Below are 18,977 nucleotides of genomic sequence, written 5' to 3'. Positions count from 1 at the left end.
TGAAACAATGCATGGTCGATATTGCTGGCATGCTGTGTCCTGAATGCAAAAATACGTTTGAGAACATTAGTTTGTCACGAAGAACTGTTGCTCACCGTATTGAAGTAATTGATGAAGACTTGGCCTCTGAGTTGAACAGGAAAGCACAGTGCTTCACGCTGTTTTCGTTAGCTCTCGATGATAGTACTGACATAAAGGACACAGCGCAGCTCTTGATTTTTGTGAGAGGAATTAACAACAAATTTGAAATCGCAGAGGAATCTTTATCTATGGAATTAATGAAAGGCACAACAAAGGGATTGGATTTGTATGAGAGGGTGTCTGGTTGCCTTGAACGTCTGAAGCTCCCCTGGAGTAAACTCGCAAATGTGACCACAGATGAATCGCCAAATTTAACTGGGAAAAATGTAGGACTTTTAAAAAGAATTGAGGACAAAGTAGAAGATGTAGACTCCGAGAAAGAAATCATTTTTCTGCACTGCATCATACATCAGGAGGCACTCTGCAAAAATGTTCTGGACATAGATCAAGTTGTGCACACAGCAGTGAAAATAGTGAACTACATTAGAGCAAGGGGGCTTAATCATCGGCAATTCATTTCCCTTCTTGAGGACACTGATGCTGAACACCAGGACTTACTTTATCATACGAATGTCCGCTGGCTCAGTTTAGGAAAGGTGTTGCAGTGAGTGTGGGAGCTTAGAGATGAAATTAGCATTTTCTTGGAAATGCAGGGGAAAGAAAACGATTTCCCTGAATTAAGGAATTCAAACTGGGTGTGCGACCTCGCTTTTGGTGTGGATATCACGGCACATTTAAATGAACTTAATGTGAAGCTGCAAGGCAAGGATGTGTTTGTTCACAAATTGTATTCCAATGTGAAAGCTTTCAAAGTCAAGCTCATTTTGTTTTCAAAACAAATGAAGAGCAAACTGTTCGCTCACTTTCCAACACTTAAACGTTTGGAAGTGTCGTCGGAGCGGGCAGACAGGTACAGCAACATTCTGAGTGACCTGCATGGAGAATTTTCTCGTCGATTTTCTGACTTTGAGAAGATCGAGAAGACACTGGAGCTGGTGTCATGTCCACTTTCATTTGACTACGAGAAAGCACCAGAAGAATTACAACTGGAGCTCATCGAACTCCAGTGCGACTCCACTGTGAAGGAAAAGTACCATTCACAAACACTGGACAAGTTTTATGCCACTTTGAATGAAACAAAGTTCCCAAATATCCGCAACGTAGCCCAGAAAATTCTTGTGTTGTTCGCCTCCAACTATGTGTGCGAACAAACATTTTCACTACTGAATTTCAACAAATCTCGCTACAGATCCCAGTTAACTGACCAGCATCTCAGCTCTGTTTTGTGGATTTCAACAACAAGGACAGCACCGGACTTTGATGCTATCGTAAAGAAGGACGACCAACTGCATTGTTCACATTAACAGCAAAGAGAGCGAAAAAAGGAGTATGTTTTGTTTCCTTTTTTCTTGTAATGCATTTTTATGATGATATATCTATAATAATAATAAGGTCGTATGTTTCCCCCAATATCTACCTTTATTTTAATACCTGTTCTTGAGAGTTAAATCAATTAACAACAACATTGCTTTGTGGTTTACTTTTAAGCTAAAATTGTTTGAATATGTTTGGTCATTGCAACAGTTTAATAAAGAAACATTGGTGGTTCAAAAAAGCTCATTACAGCAATAAACAGGAAAACTACCAAACGTATGTAGTGCAGTACACTGAGAATTGTGAGCGATGCACATAATTTGTGTTGAGATAGGGGCAACATAACTGAGCACATAAAATCAAAAGACAACTCAATGATGCCATTTTATGATGATTTTACCACAAAATTGTTTTGTGTCTGTTTGAACATGATTGGTTTGTTTGTTAAGTATACATTTATATGGCCCACCATACAATTTCCATACCCTGATGTGGCCCTCAGTCCTAAAACTTTGCCCACCCCTGACTTAGACACAGGAGTCAGAAGTTGTATTTGAAATGCCACTTGGCGCACTGTTTTATTAATCCACAAGATGGCACTCTTGTGCCGTGGCTTAAATACCAGCAACAATATTTCTGTAGTAGTATTTCTGGTGTTTACTAAAAATGGTAGTAACACATACTAGAGGTCTTCACAGGTCTACCCGGACCCGAGACCCGATCCGTACCGAACGGGTTTTCGGGTGCAAATGTGTCACCCAACACCCGGGTCAGGTCGGTCCGATTTTGTTTACTCAGTAATACACAAACTGTCAATTACTATTAAAGAGGCTCTCTTTGGTACTAAAAATCCTTGTTTATAATTCCTGTTGTGTGGATTGGCTTCCCCCAGTAGCACATGACATGGCTTGCAGAGCGCAGCAGCAGACACGTGACCCGCATCGAAGGGGTTTCTTTAGATCATTCTTAAAAGTCTGAGTAATGGATTTGTTTATGAAGGATGTGAAAGAAAAACTAATTCCATGAACAAAAGCTCACAGAAAAATGCAAGTCTGCGGAGTGGGAATCATTTGTTGTTATTGTGGACAAAGAAGGAAAACAAGTTTTGCAAAACACAAATTTTACATCAATTCCATTTGCTCTTGTGTTCAGTTTGTAATAAAATCACACGTTTATGAGATTGTACTTCAGTTCATTTGATTTTCAGATAATGTATTTATCTTTTACACAAACATATTATATATTTAATTTTAAAGTCCTCTGCTTAGGTTCCTGATGGAATAAACACTGTGTGTAGTTCAGCCAGATTTCCGGGTTGACTGGATAAACACCCTTCTTTAATACTGTATCTAGTCAGTGCATATACTAAGCAGGGGAAAGGAAAAGCCTTTCACTGTTTTTTCAGGGCCGGATCGGATCCGAATCTAATAACAAGAATTTTACATCAGGTCGGGTCCGGTAAATAATTGTTGGTTCGTGGTCGGGTCGGGTTGATTAATTTGGACCTGTGAAGACTTCTAATACATACAGTGAGGTTCGCACTCTCAGGTGCTGCAAATAATAATCAAAACAAAAGGTATAAGAAAAAAGAGAAAATAAACGCTGATAATAAAACTACAAAACAAACGTTGTGGATATCGAGTCACTGTTCCTTTCCCTATCTATCTCCCTGTGGGACATTAAAATTCCATCTAACTATTACTAATTGTACACCTGTTGCCTGCTCGGGCAGTACCGGACAGACTCCAGGTAAAACCGCTTCTTTATTCCTTCTCTTTCCAAGCCCCTTTCCTTCGGGGTATAACAGAGCTCTGGTGTTCTCTCAGCTTGCTCTGCACCAGCGTAATAATCTCAGCTGCATGCTGTCAGAATTCAGCAATCCTCCGGGGACACGCCTGTCAATACACTTCCTACACGAGAGAGAAGGACACGGAACAGTGACTCTTTAATTGGCTCTCAATCCTGCACGTCTCCACGCCCCGACCAATCACAGAGCGCCAGCCAGCGCACCTCCACCTGGCCTCTGCATCAACACCATGATTGACAAGTGGAGCCCTACAGGGTTTTCTGACCCCCCCTGCAGCTCATGCATGCGCCCGACAGCCAGCACAGATCTCCCCTGTTACAGCAAGTCATAATAGTTACTTGTGCAGAAGGGAGGCTTGCCCATGACAATGGCTTACAAAGAACATAACCCCACCTCTACCTCAGTTATGTAGCCCTGCCTGCCTTCTAAACATGACATACAGTAAAATCACTTCACCCGCGCCCTCTATACAGGACTCACGGGAGCACAGAGGGCACATTAGGCCCCCCTGCAATACTGGCCCTGCTCTGAGCTGGTATAATCACTCTTCACAAACTATTACACATCAACAGGGAAGTCATTTTCTTTTCTTTCTTTGAAAAATGATGGAATTCTCAGTTTGTTTTCCTTCATACATATTTGAGGTACTGAAACACTGTTCACGCAGCGCTGTGAAAATGTGCAGCTTTTCAGAGAGATAGCGGCTTTCAGCAGTCAAAGTTCTGTTTAAGTTACTAACCGTTCATTTTTTTTTCTCTTACAGATTACAGTCCGCCGATCTCCCCCTTTCCCGTTCCATGTAAGTACATCACTTTTTTCATTACTTTTTGCTCTTTTGTTTATACCAGGGGTGTTCATTGGTTAAAATCACAATTTACAGCCCTGATAGGTATGCGGTCGTTGTTTTAAAACAAAAGTCTTGTTTTAAAGTCCACGTAGGCTCAAGCAAGGCTGTATTGTTTATGGGATGGGACTTGCAGCATCACATCCACATATCTGAAGCTTGTCCTTTGATATTCAATTCCACAGACTTACAGCTCATAATCTGTTTGAGATACAGAACCAGCTTCATATTTTAAATATTCTGGAATCTCCTTAGGCCAGATCTTAACAGTACCCTTATCTGTGACCTCATGAGGCTGCCATATATGGTCCATGTGACTTTGTGGTTTCCAGATGACATGTAACAAATGATCTTCATATTCAGAACACAGCTGTATTCTGTGATCCTCTAGTTCAAGTTTGATCACGGGTATCGCACAAGAAACATGAACCCTTTGTGGCTGTCATGTAACAAAGCTGCCATCGTCACAGGGTGAAAGACTTAAACCTGAGAGACCATCTGAGGTGCTGACTTCATATTTGCATGTGCATAACACTGCCTGCTAAATGTTTCAGTGCCCTTGACAGTCTAGCTCAGGGGTGGCTAACCCTGGTCCTGGAGAGCCACAGTCCAGCAGGATTTATAGGTAACCCTTAAATCAGCCATTTCCTGAAGAATGCAAGTTTTTGATCAATTTAGCAGCATCATGTGTTCAATTAAATAAGGAGTGGTCTGCTCTGGTCCAAGAGAGCTGCAGGGTGTTCAGGTTTTCATTCAAATTATCTCTAAATTACTTAAATGAACAAATGACCTGCTTAACTAGTCAAAATGAAATTGTTCCAAGTTTTAGAAATTGATTATTTAATGGTTACCTATAAAACAAGGGATGGCCACCACGGGCTAGCTGAAACAGCGCCCCCCACTGGTAAGGGACCTCACGATTCATGGCAGAGATTTCCTTCCTTGCTTCCAGGATTCAGTGACTTTACCTCGCTTCCATGGACAGCCAACTCGAGTCGACTCGAGTGCGCTTGAATTGGCCTGAATTCTCCCAGAACTCGAGTTGGTGATAAAGGAGGCGTTTCCATGGTTTTCTGAGTTATTACGTGAGGTGGGCAGGAAATACTACCTACTTTCCCCAGAAATACTTCCAAGTTAAACGTCAAGGCGTGAATTCAATGCAGACGGAATTATAGTCAAACTCAAACAGTTTAAAAGATAAATCCATCTCGATATTCTTTCACATTTGTTTCGCGCAATACATATCCATAGATTGCTCTGTATTACCCCATAATCATTAATGTTTTCAAATCTTTTTATTCAGTAAAAATGGCTCTCTCATCTTACTTGTTTTTGGCATTCACGAACCCAGGTGTATAATTATGTTCCCGCCCCCTATAACATTTAGTGATGTCATTTTCTTCCAGCCTGAAATGAGACAGAATTGGGAGCCAACTCGCATAATTTAAAAACATGGAAATGTAGGTGGGTGGGGGGCAACTCGAGCACTTTCCCGACTTCTGTGGTTCATGGAAACGTGGTATTTGTAACTCAACACCATGATTGACAAGTGGAGCCCTACAGGGTTTTTTGACCCCACCCTGCAGCTCATGCATGCGCCTGACAGCCAGCACAGATCTCCCCTGTCACAGCAAGTCATAATAGTCACTTGTGCAGAAGGGAGGCTTGCCCATGACAATGGCTTACAAAAAACATAACCCCACCAGTTATGTAGCCCTGTCTGCCTTCTAAACATGACATACAGTAAAATCATTTCACCCGCGCCCTCTATACAGGACTCACGGGAGCACAGAGGGCACATTAGGCCCCTCTGCAATACTGGCCCTGCTCTGAGCTGGTATAATCACCCTTAACAAACTATTACACATCATCAGGGAAGTCATTTTCTTTTTTTTCTTTGAAAAATGTTGTAATTCTCAGTTTGTTTTCCTTCATACATATTTCAGGTACCGAATCACTGTTCGCGCAGCGCTGTGAAAATGTGCAGCTTTTCAGAGAGATAGCGGCTTTCAGCAGTCAGTGCAGTTCTATTTAAATCACTGACCGTTTCTTTTTATTCTCACAGCTGTCAGTGACGAGGATGACGAGCTCCCCCCCTCTTCATGTAAGTACATTGTTTTTATTCTTTACATGTTTCTCCTTTCTTTATACCAGGGATGCACTTTGGTTAAAATCACAATTTACAGTCACGATAGGTATGCGGTTGTTGTTTTAAAACAAGTGCCACGTTTTAACCCTTTGCGGTCCTGTGTCGGACCAGGTCCAACATTACAATTTTCCCTTTCCTGTCCGACATCATCAAAAAGACGTAAAAAACAGGTCTCTAGTTGTTGTTTCTCCGGCAAAAGCCGTGAAAACCATTCAATGGCCGAGTGAGACCGATAGGAGCCGAGAGAAGCCGAAAAATAAAAGGGGTGGATCTGAGCAATACACATCGCCCCGGCACCACAGAGATAACACGACCACAAACAAACAAGATAGCTGCTTCTGCATCCAGCGCTTAAAGAATATCAGACATTTGCAGAGCTAATAAAATCGTGACTTGGATCGCATTATTGAGGAGTTTGGTGATAAAACGAGTGATCAGGAGATGATTTACCGGTATGCACTATTACTGTGAAGAGGTATGTGAAAAATACAGCGAACAGGGGGTGGGGCGGGGCTGTAGATGCAGTACTGAGTGTCCTGTTGATATGCAGTGCCTTTTAAACCTGTTGTACTGTAAAAAAAAAAAAAAAAAAAAAGTGCCTAAAATAAACTGCGCGTGTGAAAATAAATTGGACCTGACTAGTCTGAGACGCGCTGAATAAATTGACCACAAAGAGTTAATGTCCACGTAGGCTGAAGCAAGGCTGTATTGTTTATGGGATGGGACTTGCAGCATCACATCCACATATCTGAAGCTTGTCCTTTGATATTCAATTCCAGACTTTTTATTTCTTCTCATGGCTCATAATCTGTTTGAGATACAGTACCAGGTTCTTTTTTTAAATGTTTTGGAAACGCCTTAGCCGGAACTTAACAGTACCCTATCTGTGACCTCATGTGGCTGCCATATATGGTCCATGTGACTTTGTGGTTTCCAGATGACACGTAACAAATGATCTTCATATTCAGATCACAGCTCTATTCTGTGATCCTCTAGTTCAAGTTTGATCACGGGTATCGCACAAGAAACATGAACTCTTTGTGGCTGTCATGTAACAAAGCTGCCATCGTCACAGGATCTGTATTTTTTCCTAATCTACATTAATGATTTAGATTCTGGTATAGTAAGCAAACTTGTTAAATTTGCAGACAACACAAAAATAGGAGGAGTGGCAAACACTGTTGCAGCAGCAAAGGTCATTCAAAATGATCTAGACAGCATTCAGAACTGGGCAGACACATGGCAAATGACATTTAATAGAGAAGTGTAAAGTATTGCATGCAGGCAATAAAAATATGCATTATAAATATCATATGGGAGATACTGAAATTGAAGAAGGAATCTATGAAAAAGACCTTGGAGTCTTCATCTAGACAATGTGGGGAAGCTATAAAAAAGGCCAACAAGATGCTCGGATATGTTGTGAGAAGGGTTGAATTTAAATCAGGGGAAGTAATGTTAAAACTTTACAATGCATTAGAAAGACCTCATCTAGAATATTGTGTTCAGTTCTGGACACCTTGTTACAAAAAGTATATTGCTGCTGTAGAAAGAGTGCAAAGAAGAGCAACCATAATTATCCCGGGTTTAAAAGGCATGTCATATGCAGACAGGCTCAAAGAATTGAATCTGTTCAGTCTTGAACAAAGAAGACTACGCGGCGATCTGATTCAAGCATTCAAAATCCTAAAAGGTATAGACAATGTCGACCCAGGGGACTTTTTCAACCTGAAAAAAGAAACAAGGACCAGGGGTCACAAATGGAGATTAGATAAGGGGGCATTCAGAACAGAAAATAGGAGGCACTTTTTTACACAGAGAATTGAGGGTCTGGAACCAACTCCCCAGTAATGTTGTTGAAGCTGCTTGATGTTTAAACTCCCCGCAAAAGTGATCTGCCTGTCTCGATTTTCTGCGTAGGAAACATGTGGATGTTGCTTGCATTCAGGAATCACATTTGAGAGAACGTGATGTTAACAGATTTTCTAATAAACACTATTACGTGGCTGCCTCGAGCTGTGCCGACTCCAGGTCTAAAGGTGCTTTAATATTACTAAGACGCAGTTTACCTATCACTGTGCAGGAATCACACGGAACTCTAGATGGCAGAGTGGCAGTTTTGAAGACTATTATATCTGATAAAAAGATTGCATTTGTATCTGTTTATGCCCCAGCGATTTATTACCCAGACTTTTTTAGCTCGCTAGCTACTATATTGCTGGACATGTCAGATTATAGCCTTGTTCTCGGCGCTGACATGAACGCGGTGGTTAACCCTGCTATCGACCGATCGAGTCTGGATCAAGGCAGGACACAACAGGCGGCTTCTCTCACTTTGCAGAGATTCATTTCAGATTTAGGGCTTGTTTCTCATATTTAACCCGTCTGCTAAACAATTTCTTTTCGGGCCAGACATAAATCTTTTTCTAGGATTGATTTTATTTTTGTATTGAAAACACTTTTTTCCGAAGTACACAGTATTGACATTAATCCTGCGGCGTTATCTGATCATTCGAGTGTCACTTCTAGATTAGTGTTGGCTGACACTCCCACTCGAGCTACACGATGGCGCTTCAATACAACTTTACTGCAAAAGGAGACTTTTTGTGTAACAATGCAAGCTAAACTGGATGAGTTTATTAGTTTTAACCGTGGCTCGGTGGATGACCCACGTATAGTATGGGATGCAATCAAGGGATTTATTAAAGATACTTCCACTGTATTTGCTTCTAATTTGAATAAATCTAGACTTAGTAAGATTAAAGAGCTAGAAACTAAATTGGCTGTATTAAATCATAATTTACAAAATTCCTGTTCTGAGACCACTGCACTTGAACTCGACTTGGTTAAAAAAGAATGACTTGCTTTGCTTAGGCATCGGGCAGAGTTTCTTATTCACAGGGCTAGACAGAATTATTATTTTCATGGTTCAAAACCCTCTCATTTCTTGGCTCTCAGACTTCGCAATAATGAGCGCTTGGTGAACATACCATCTATTCGATCTACACAGGGTGGATTACTGACTGACCCCTCGCAAATTAATTCAGAATTTCGCTCCTTCTATTCTAAATTGTACAGCTCAGACACCCCCTTTGATCAGACCACATGTACGCACTTCCTACAAGACCTTAGACTGCCACGTCTTTCAGCTGAGGAAGCATCTGTACTTGGCGCGCCGTTATCTCTAGCTGAATTAAAAGAGGCTTTGCAAGATATGAAAAAATCAAAATCGCCTGGTTTTGATGGAATACAACCTGAGTTTTTTCTTACTTTTTTTAATCAGCTAGGACCGCTTCTGTTAAAGATGATAAACCGCTATTGAAAAGGGCTCATTTGGAAGAGATGTTAATTCGGCTATTGTATCTCTATCGTTAAAATAAGATAAAGACCCCACTAACTGTGCGAGCTACCGCCCTCTGTCGTTAATAAATTCTGATGTTAAGATCTATGCCAAGGTCTTGTCACGTCGTCTTGAGGTTTATATGACTAAACTGGTTCATCATGACCAGACAGGCTTTATCAAGTCACGCCTCACATCTGATAATGTGCGTCCCCTTCTTCGTGTTATCCATGCAGCTATGGATGTCAATACTCCTTGTGCAGTCCTGTCACTGGATGCAGAGAAAGCCTTTGATCTCCTTGAATGGGGGTATCTGGGGTTGGTTTTGGAGCAGATGGGTTTGGGGTCAGACTTTATTAGTATGGTTAAGGTGTTGTATGCTAACCCATCTGCAATGGTGCTTACGGGCAGTAAATGTTCCTCCCAGTTTGCTATCTCCAGGGGTACCCGTCAGGGTTGATCGCTCTCTCCGCTTCTGTTCGCCCTATCACTTGAACCACTTGCCCAGGCTGCTTGTCAGTCAACAGCTTTTAATCCTATTAATATCAATGATACTATGATCCCCCTTTCCCCCACTACTAAATATTGGGACAAATGGCAAGCTGTCTTCACACATATTACACAATATTCTAGTTAAGGGGGAAAATCAAAGGGCTTGGTGACCACACTCTATACCCTCCTTCTCCAGGCATCATACAAACCTTTGGTGATTAATACTGTTTGGAAAAGGGACTTCACCTTTATAGATAAAGAAATATCTTGGGTCACAGTATGGAATAATTTAGGGACAGCTTCTAAGAATCCTAATCATCAGCTTATCCACTTCAACTTTCTTCATAGAACATACTTAACCCCTCTAAAAAGATGTCATATGAAACTGGCCCCTACTCCCCTCTGCATGCTCTGTCCCCAGGGTACCGTAGGTACATTCTTACATATGGTCTGGGAATGTCCTGATGTGCTTGTGTTCTGGAAGCAAGTCTCTACAACCCTGTCTGTTATTCTTAATAGTGAGATTCCTTGTTCACCTAAAATCTTAGCCGGCTTCACTGCCCTTCGTTGGTGGCCCCCCCCACTCCCTTCCCTGGCGTCAATGGATTCTCTCTTTCCTGGACATTTGTTCATTTGGAGCTTTCCACCACTCGGATCCATGGGGCCGGGGAGGGGACTGTGTGGGCCTGGGAGTCTGCTTCAGACTTTATCAAGACCTTGCTGGACAGACCTTCACCTGTTATTGACTGAATTCTGCTACTAGGGTCCTTCTTGTGCAGCTTTTCAGAGAGATAGCGGCTTTCAGCAGTCAGTGCAGTTCTATTTAAATCACTGACCGTTTCTTTTTATTCTCACAGCTGTCAGTGACGAGGATGACGAGCTCCCCCCCTCTCCATGTAAGTACATTGTTTTTATTCTTTACATGTTTCTCCTTTCTTTATACCAGGGATGCACTTTGGTTAAAATCACAATTTACAGTCACGATAGGTATGCGGTTGTTGTTTTAAAACAAGTGCCACGTTTTAACCCTTTGCGGTCCTGTGTCGGACCAGGTCCAACATTACAATTTTCCCTTTCCTGTCCGACATCATCAAAAAGACGTAAAAAACAGGTCTCTAGTTGTTGTTTCTCCGGCAAAAGCCGTGAAAACCATTCAATGGCCGAGTGAGACCGATAGGAGCCGAGAGAAGCCGAAAAATAAAAGGGGTGGATCTGAGCAATACACATCGCCCCGGCACCACAGAGATAACACGGACATAAACAAACAAGATAGCTGCTTCTGCATCCAGCGCTTAAAGAATATCAGACATTTGCAGAGCTAATAAAATCGTGACTTGGATCGCATTATTGAGGAGTTTGGTGATAAAACGAGTGATCAGGAGATGATTTACCGGTATGCACTATTACTGTGAAGAGGTATGTGAAAAATACAGCGAACAGGGGGTGGGGCGGGGCTGTAGATGCACTACTGAGTGTCCTGTTGATATGCAGTGCCTTTTAAACCTGTTGTACTGTAAAAAAAAAAAAAAAAAAAACTTTAACAGAGTGCCTAAAATAAACTGCGCGTGTGAAAATAGATTGGACCTGACTAGTCTGAGACGCGCTGAATAAATTGACCACAAAGAGTTAATGTCCACGTAGGCTCAAGCAAGGCTGTATTGTTTATGGGATGGGACTTGCAGCATCACATCCACATATCTGAAGCTTGTCCTTTGATATTCAATTCCAGACTTTTTATTTCTTCTCATGGCTCATAATCTGTTTGAGATACAGTACCAGGTTCTTTTTTTAAATGTTTTGGAAACGCCTTAGCCGGAACTTAACAGTACCCTATCTGTGACCTCATGTGGCTGCCATATATGGTCCATGTGACTTTGTGGTTTCCAGATGACACGTAACAAATGATCTTCATATTCAGATCACAGCTCTATTCTGTGATCCTCTAGTTCAAGTTTGATCACGGGTATCGCACAAGAAACATGAACTCTTTGTGGCTGTCATGTAACAAAGCTGCCATCATCACAGGATCTGTATTTTTTCCTAATCTACATTAATGATTTAGATTCTGGTATAGTAAGCAAACTTGTTAAATTTGCAGACAACACAAAAATAGGAGGAGTGGCAAACACTGTTGCAGCAGCAAAGGTCATTCAAAATGATCTAGACAGCATTCAGAACTGGGCAGACACATGGCAAATGACATTTAATAGAGAAGTGTAAAGTATTGCATGCAGGCAATAAAAATATGCATTATAAATATCATATGGGAGATACTGAAATTGAAGAAGGAATCTATGAAAAAGACCTTGGAGTCTTCATCTAGACAATGTGGGGAAGCTATAAAAAAGGCCAACAAGATGCTCGGATATGTTGTGAGAAGGGTTGAATTTAAATCGGGGGAAGTAATGTTAAAACTTTACAATGCATTAGAAAGACCTCATCTAGAATATTGTGTTCAGTTCTGGACACCTTGTTACAAAAAGTATATTGCTGCTGTAGAAAGAGTGCAAAGAAGAGCAACCATAATTATCCCGGGTTTAAAAGGCATGTCATATGCAGACAGGCTCAAAGAATTGAATCTGTTCAGTCTTGAACAAAGAAGACTACGCGGCGATCTGATTCAAGCATTCAAAATCCTAAAAGGTATAGACAATGTCGACCCAGGGGACTTTTTCAACCTGAAAAAAGAAACAAGGACCAGGGGTCACAAATGGAGATTAGATAAGGGGGCATTCAGAACAGAAAATAGGAGGCACTTTTTTACACAGAGAATTGAGGGTCTGGAACCAACTCCCCAGTAATGTTGTTGAAGCTGCTTGATGTTTAAACTCCCCGCAAAAGTGATCTGCCTGTCTCGATTTTCTGCGTAGGAAACATGTGGATGTTGCTTGCATTCAGGAATCACATTTGAGAGAACGTGATGTTAACAGATTTTCTAATAAACACTATTACGTGGCTGCCTCGAGCTGTGCCGACTCCAGGTCTAAAGGTGCTTCAATATTACTAAGACGCAGTTTACCTATCACTGTGCAGGAATCACACGGAACTCTAGATGGCAGAGTGGCAGTTTTGAAGACTATTATATCTGATAAAAAGATTGCATTTGTATCTGTTTATGCCCCAGCGATTTATTACCCAGACTTTTTTAGCTCGCTAGCTACTATATTGCTGGACATGTCAGATTATAGCCTTGTTCTCGGCGCTGACATGAACGCGGTGGTTAACCCTGCTATCGACCGATGTTTTGTGTATTGTATTGTTTTTTTTAATTAAATAAATTAATAAATTGATCACAAAAAATGAAGCTGCTTGATGAGATTCTGGGATCAATGAGCTACTAACAACCAAACGAGCAAGATGGGCCGAATGGCCGCCTTTCGTTTGTAAACTTTCTTATGTTCTTAAACACTCAAATCTGAGAGACCATCTGAGGTACTGACTTCATATCTGCATTTGCATAACACTGCCTGCTCAATGTTTCAGTGCCCTTGACAGTCTAGCTCAGCCATTTCTGAAGAATGCAAGTTTTTGATCAATTTAGCAGCATCATGTGTTCAATTAAATCAGGAGTGGTCAGCTCTGGTCCAGGAGAGCTGCAGGGTGTTCAGGTTTTCATTCAAATTATCTCTAAATTTCTTAATTGAACAAATGACCTGCTTAACTAGTCAAAATGAAATTGTTCCAAGTGTTCAGAAATGTATGATTTTAGGGGTTAGCTGTAAAATCTGCTGGATTGTGGCTCTCCAGGGACAAGGGCTGGCCACCCCCCAGTATAGCTGAAACAGCGCCCCCCACTGGTCAGGGGTCTCACGATTGTTAAAATGAGCTTCTCAGAGTGGCAACAAATTACTTACATTTAAGTCACTCCAGTTTGTTAGTCATTTAAATTGGTTTCAAATGAAATCAGTTGAACAAAAAGTGTCTCTTGTAAACCTTCTTCAATAAGGTTTACTGTAGCCCCCTACTGCAGACCCCGACTCGAATCACTTCTGAATAACCCTTTAAATCAATTCCAATTCCTTTTATTACACAGGCTGTATTGAACACACATATATACACCTTGTCAAACTGTGGGTACTTCCAGAAAACTGTAGGGAGATATTAACTGTATTGATTATTCATCATCTGTTTTATTAGTTATTTCTTAGTGGGAATATTTAATAAACTGTAAGTAGTCTGGTTATGGTGACATCAGCAATTATATCAGTGGAAACCGATACACTGTTGATGTTATTGTTTTGATCATTATTCTTGGATGTAGTTCCAACTATTGCCAAAATAACAATTGTGTTTATTTTAACATGAAAACCTTTTTCAATATCACTCTCTGAAAACAATAGAGATTTACACGTTACCAGAAACGACCAATAATTACTCATATCCAAATTCAATAATCTGTGGTTGTTCAACCTGAATGAATGATTCAGTTCTGAGAATCCTTTCTTAGAAAGATGGTATTTATTAAGCATGCAATCAAAATACGTTTGGAAATCACATAAAACAGTTAATATCACATTGCAATAAGAACAGAGGTTTTAAACAACTATTTGCCAATGAAATATTAGTACATACTGACACCATAACAAGGAATCGTGCAAGACCTGAATAGATATTTAAGTATTGTTGCCTAGTGTAGAAAGCAGTTGAGTTTCAGCGTGCGGTTCCCTTGTGTTTCTCCGAGTGTCGGGGCCTCTGGTCTGGATGGGTTCATGCTGAGAGCTGAAAGCTGATGGAACAAATGAAACAAAATGTTTTGAAATGGAGCTCTGCTGTTATAAATCACGAAACACAGTGTATGTAAAGATTTTTTTTTAAAAGTCAGGTTTATTGAGGCAAAATCAAATGTTGTTAATCCCTGCCCCTGAGGCTAGAGGAGGCGGGAAAGCAAAGCCTGTCCCTGGAGTCCCCAGCAATGGCTGTCCTGGTGGCTGGAGAGGTGGGGATAGCAAGGACTGTAACTGAGGCTGGAGAGGTGGGGACAGCAATGGCTGCCTTGGAGGCTGAAGAGGTGGGGACAGCAACGACTGTACCTGAGGCTGGAGAGGTGGGGACAGCAATGGCTGCCTTGGAGGCTGAAGAGGTGGGGACAGCAACGGCTGTACCTGAGGCTGGAGAGGTGGGGACAGCAATGGCTGCCTTGGAGGCTGAAGAGGTGGAAGCAGCAACGGCTGTACGTCAGGCTGGAAAGATGGGGACAGCAATGGCTGTACCTGAGGTTGGAGAGGTCGGGACAGCAACGGCTGCTAGAGAGGCTGCAGATATGTATAGTTATACTTTACTGTACTGTCTTGACGAGTTTTACACATAAACAATTGCAATACAAATATTACTACAGTTGTATTGTCACTATTAATAATATACTGTATTGTAATGTTTTTTTTTTTTTACCGGCTTTAGATTACTCACTGCAAGTCGTATATTAATTTATTTATCTTCTCACTTCATGCCAATTGATTATCGTCATCAGTCATGTCTTATACTTTCTAAAAAATATATTGTTATTGACCCATTTCATTAACAAAAGTTAAATAACTTTTTATTTTACTCGTGGATGTTCTACTGCTGTCTGATACATCCTTATTTTAGGGGTTTCTTAAATCAACGAAAAATGATTAATGATAGCTTTTACCCACCTGTCAGTAAATTACTTTGCATTGTGAAGAAGGTATCAAACATTCTGTAGCAGTTGAAGAACTTTGTGGACCAGCGCGCGCTGTTAATTTAAAAAATCTCAAACTTCCTTTGGCAGCGATATACAGTAAACAAATAGCAGAAAGTGTTTAATGTATGTGCTTAAATATGGAATATATAACACGCATACATATAATAGTATGCATTTGTATTTTATTCTATTTGGCAAAACATTATCTTCTCACTTTTTTTTTAGAACCTACGCTATACAAGATCATAACCATTTACAGTACTGCGTTTACAAGTATTGACAGACTTCTTTCTTGTTTCGTATCCAGCAGGCAGTATGTATTTATTTGATGTGAATCAATGTGTTCCTCGACGAACAAGAGTTTTGTTCAAGCCGGGCCATGTAAAGCTGTCAGTCAGATCATTCGTTTAACAAAGCAAATTACAACTTTGATAGAAACAAATAATCACAAACCCAATAACAACGATCTTCAATAAACAAAAAAGCATTGGAGTTTAAAATAGGAGGTGTCATAACAAATACAGTGTAGCCTTTATTATTTTTGATCCATTTGGTAGACGCCTTTATCGGAGGCTTACATTTTATTATTTAACTAGTGCTTAATTTGTGCCAGGGCTCTCCAGGGCTGAGCCACGGCACCTCTTTCCCCCTTTAGTTATGAAAGTTTTTTGTTTTTTTTTTCGCTGGTGAGCAACAATATAACCCAGCTAACAGGGTAATACTGTAAAGTGCCACTGCATTCTCTGTTTCACGTGTTCGTTTCTCTGACCGCTGACGCTGTGTGTGTGTGTGTGTGTGTGTGTGGAATGGAACACGGACAGTTTCAATGAACTCCTGACTGTACCATAAAGTGAGGGGGGAGGAGAAAAACGTATTTCCTAAATGAACAAATTATTATTAGTTTCCCCAGTACCGAAGGCACAAACACTAATTATTATCACTGATTACCAGTTTTATCCAGACAGAAACACAGATCTGACCCGTGTATGCTGAACTATAGGCTATTCAATGTCTCCCTATTCAGTGAAATGGAACGGTCGAAAGCAACGCTACCAGGCACTGACGTCAGACAGAAGTGACGTCAGACCGGTTCAATTTTGGTAAAACCAGGACCCCCCCCCCCCCCGAAAATATAAATACCCCGTTGCACATCTACACTCCCGGGACTATGTGTATGCCAGGTGTGGTTCCTTAATTAGCTGTACTTTTTGAGATACAGGTGTATACAAAAGCGTCTTAATTTTTCTTTTTAAAAAAAAAAAAAAAAAAAAGCTGTTTTCATCGCCATGCTGTATCTCAAAAAGTATTTCACCAAATGCTACCCCGTTCACAGGGTTTGTTGAGCCTGTCAATCCGACCACACACACACGAATGTTCATGCATATTGATGGAGATTTACCCCCCTTTTGAGCTCATTGTAAAATCGACTTTAAACAGAACCTTCGTTCAAACCTTAACTATGTCTGCGCGGTAGACATAGAACAAATGAGCTGCTTAACTAGTCAAAATGAAATTGTTCCAAGTCTTCAGAAATGGACGATTTAAGGGTTACCTATAAAACAAGGGATGGCCACCCCCATTATAGCTGAAACAGCGCCCCCCACTGGTCAGGGGCCTCACGATTCCAGGCAGAGACTTCCTTCCTCTCCTCCAGGATTCAGTAACTCTGAGTTAAAAAATGGGATAGCTTGAGAATGAAAGGAGCTTTATCTTCAGTCCTGGGTTACAGTGGTGAGGGGACATTCAAACTGGGCAATTCAGATCAGGGATAAGAAACAGGAGTAAAATTGATAAAGTTTATCAAAATAAATGCATAGTTTTAACAGATGACTTGCAAACACAAAGTCTTTTTATTTTGAAATGAAACCTAATGTTTTGAAATGGAGCTCTGCTGTTATAAATCATTAAACACAGTGGCTGGGCTGATATTTCTAAAGCTCATTTTTACTGCACTGAGACAAACTGATATTTTTTGCAAGTGTGAGAGGGTGTGGGTTCTTTACTTAGACACAGGAGTCAGAAGTTTTATTTGAAATGCCACTGGGCGCACTGTTTTATTAATCCACAAGATGGCACTCTTGTGCCGTGGCTCAAATACCCGCAACAGTATTTCTGAAGTTCCTTTTACTGGTAGAGTTACCAGGGTGGTTACAAACAATGGTAGTAACACATACTAGAGGTCTTCACAGGTCTACCCGGACCCGAGGACCCGAGACCCGATCCGTACCGAACGCATTTTCGGGTGCAGATTTGTCACCCAACACCCGGGTCGGGTCGGGTCCAATTTTGTTTACTCGGTAATACACAAACTGTCAATTACTATTAAAGAGGCTCTCTTTGGTACTAAAATCATTGTTTATAGTTCCTGTTGCGTGGATTGGCTTCCCCCAGTAGCACATGACATGGCGTGGAGAGCGCAGCAGCAGACACGTGACCCGCATCGAAGGGGTTTCTTTAGATCATTCTTAAAAGTCAGAGTAATGGATTTGTTTATGAAGGATGTGAAAGAAAAACGAATTCCATGAACAAAAGCTCACAGAAAAATGCAAGTCTGCGGAGTGGGAATCATTTGTTGTTATTGTGGACAAAGAAGGAAAACAAGTTTTGCAAAACACAAATTTTACATCAATTCCATTTGCTCTTGTGTTCAGTTTGTAATAAAATCACACGTTTATGAGATTGTACTTCAGTTCATTTGATTTTCAGATAATGTATTTATCTTTTACACAAACATATTATATATTTAATTTTAAAGTCCTCTGCTTAGGTTCCTGATGGAATAAACACTGTGTGTAGTTCAGCCAGATTTCCGGGTTGACTGGATAAACACCCTTCTTTAATACTGTATCTAGTCAGTGCATATACTAAGCAGGGGAAAGGAAAAGCCTTTCACTGTTTTTTCAGGGCCGGATCGGATCCGAATCTAATAACAAGAATTTTACATCAGGTCGGGTCCGGTAAATAATTGTCGGTTCGTGGTCGGGTCGGGTTGATTAATTTGGACCTGTGAAGACTTCTAATACATACAGTGAGGTTCGCACTCTCAGGTGCTGCAAATAATAATCAAAACAAAAGGTATAAGAAAAAAGAGAAAATAAACACGGATAGTAAAACTACAAAACAAACGTTGTGGATATCGAGTCACTGTTCCTTTCCCTATCTATCTCCCTGTGGGACATTAAAATTCCATCTAACTATTACTAATTGTACACCTGTTGCCTGCTCGGG

The 18,977-nt window shown here is 40.9% G+C and overlaps 1 protein-coding gene across 8 annotated transcripts in view; it reads left to right on the top strand.

The window, feature by feature from the left end:
• The window catches only part of LOC131723102 (protein diaphanous homolog 1-like), a 98,285-nt gene that overhangs the window by 68,869 nt on the left and 10,439 nt on the right, over positions 1–18,977 (top strand). For all 8 annotated transcript variants that reach the window (XM_059016502.1, XM_059016504.1, XM_059016503.1 and 5 more), the window contains 3 exons: positions 4,026–4,061; positions 6,172–6,210; positions 10,945–10,983. In XM_059016502.1, the coding sequence (XP_058872485.1) occupies positions 4,026–4,061; positions 6,172–6,210; positions 10,945–10,983 (114 nt within the window). The remainder of the gene's footprint in view (positions 1–4,025; positions 4,062–6,171; positions 6,211–10,944; positions 10,984–18,977) is intronic.

The sequence above is a fragment of the Acipenser ruthenus genome, chromosome 53 (assembly GCF_902713425.1).
Source record: "Acipenser ruthenus chromosome 53, fAciRut3.2 maternal haplotype, whole genome shotgun sequence".
In the NCBI taxonomy this organism is placed as follows: Eukaryota; Metazoa; Chordata; class Actinopteri; order Acipenseriformes; family Acipenseridae; genus Acipenser; species Acipenser ruthenus.
Note: the sequence above shows the minus strand (reverse complement) of the source record. Positions and strands in the feature narration are given on the sequence as shown.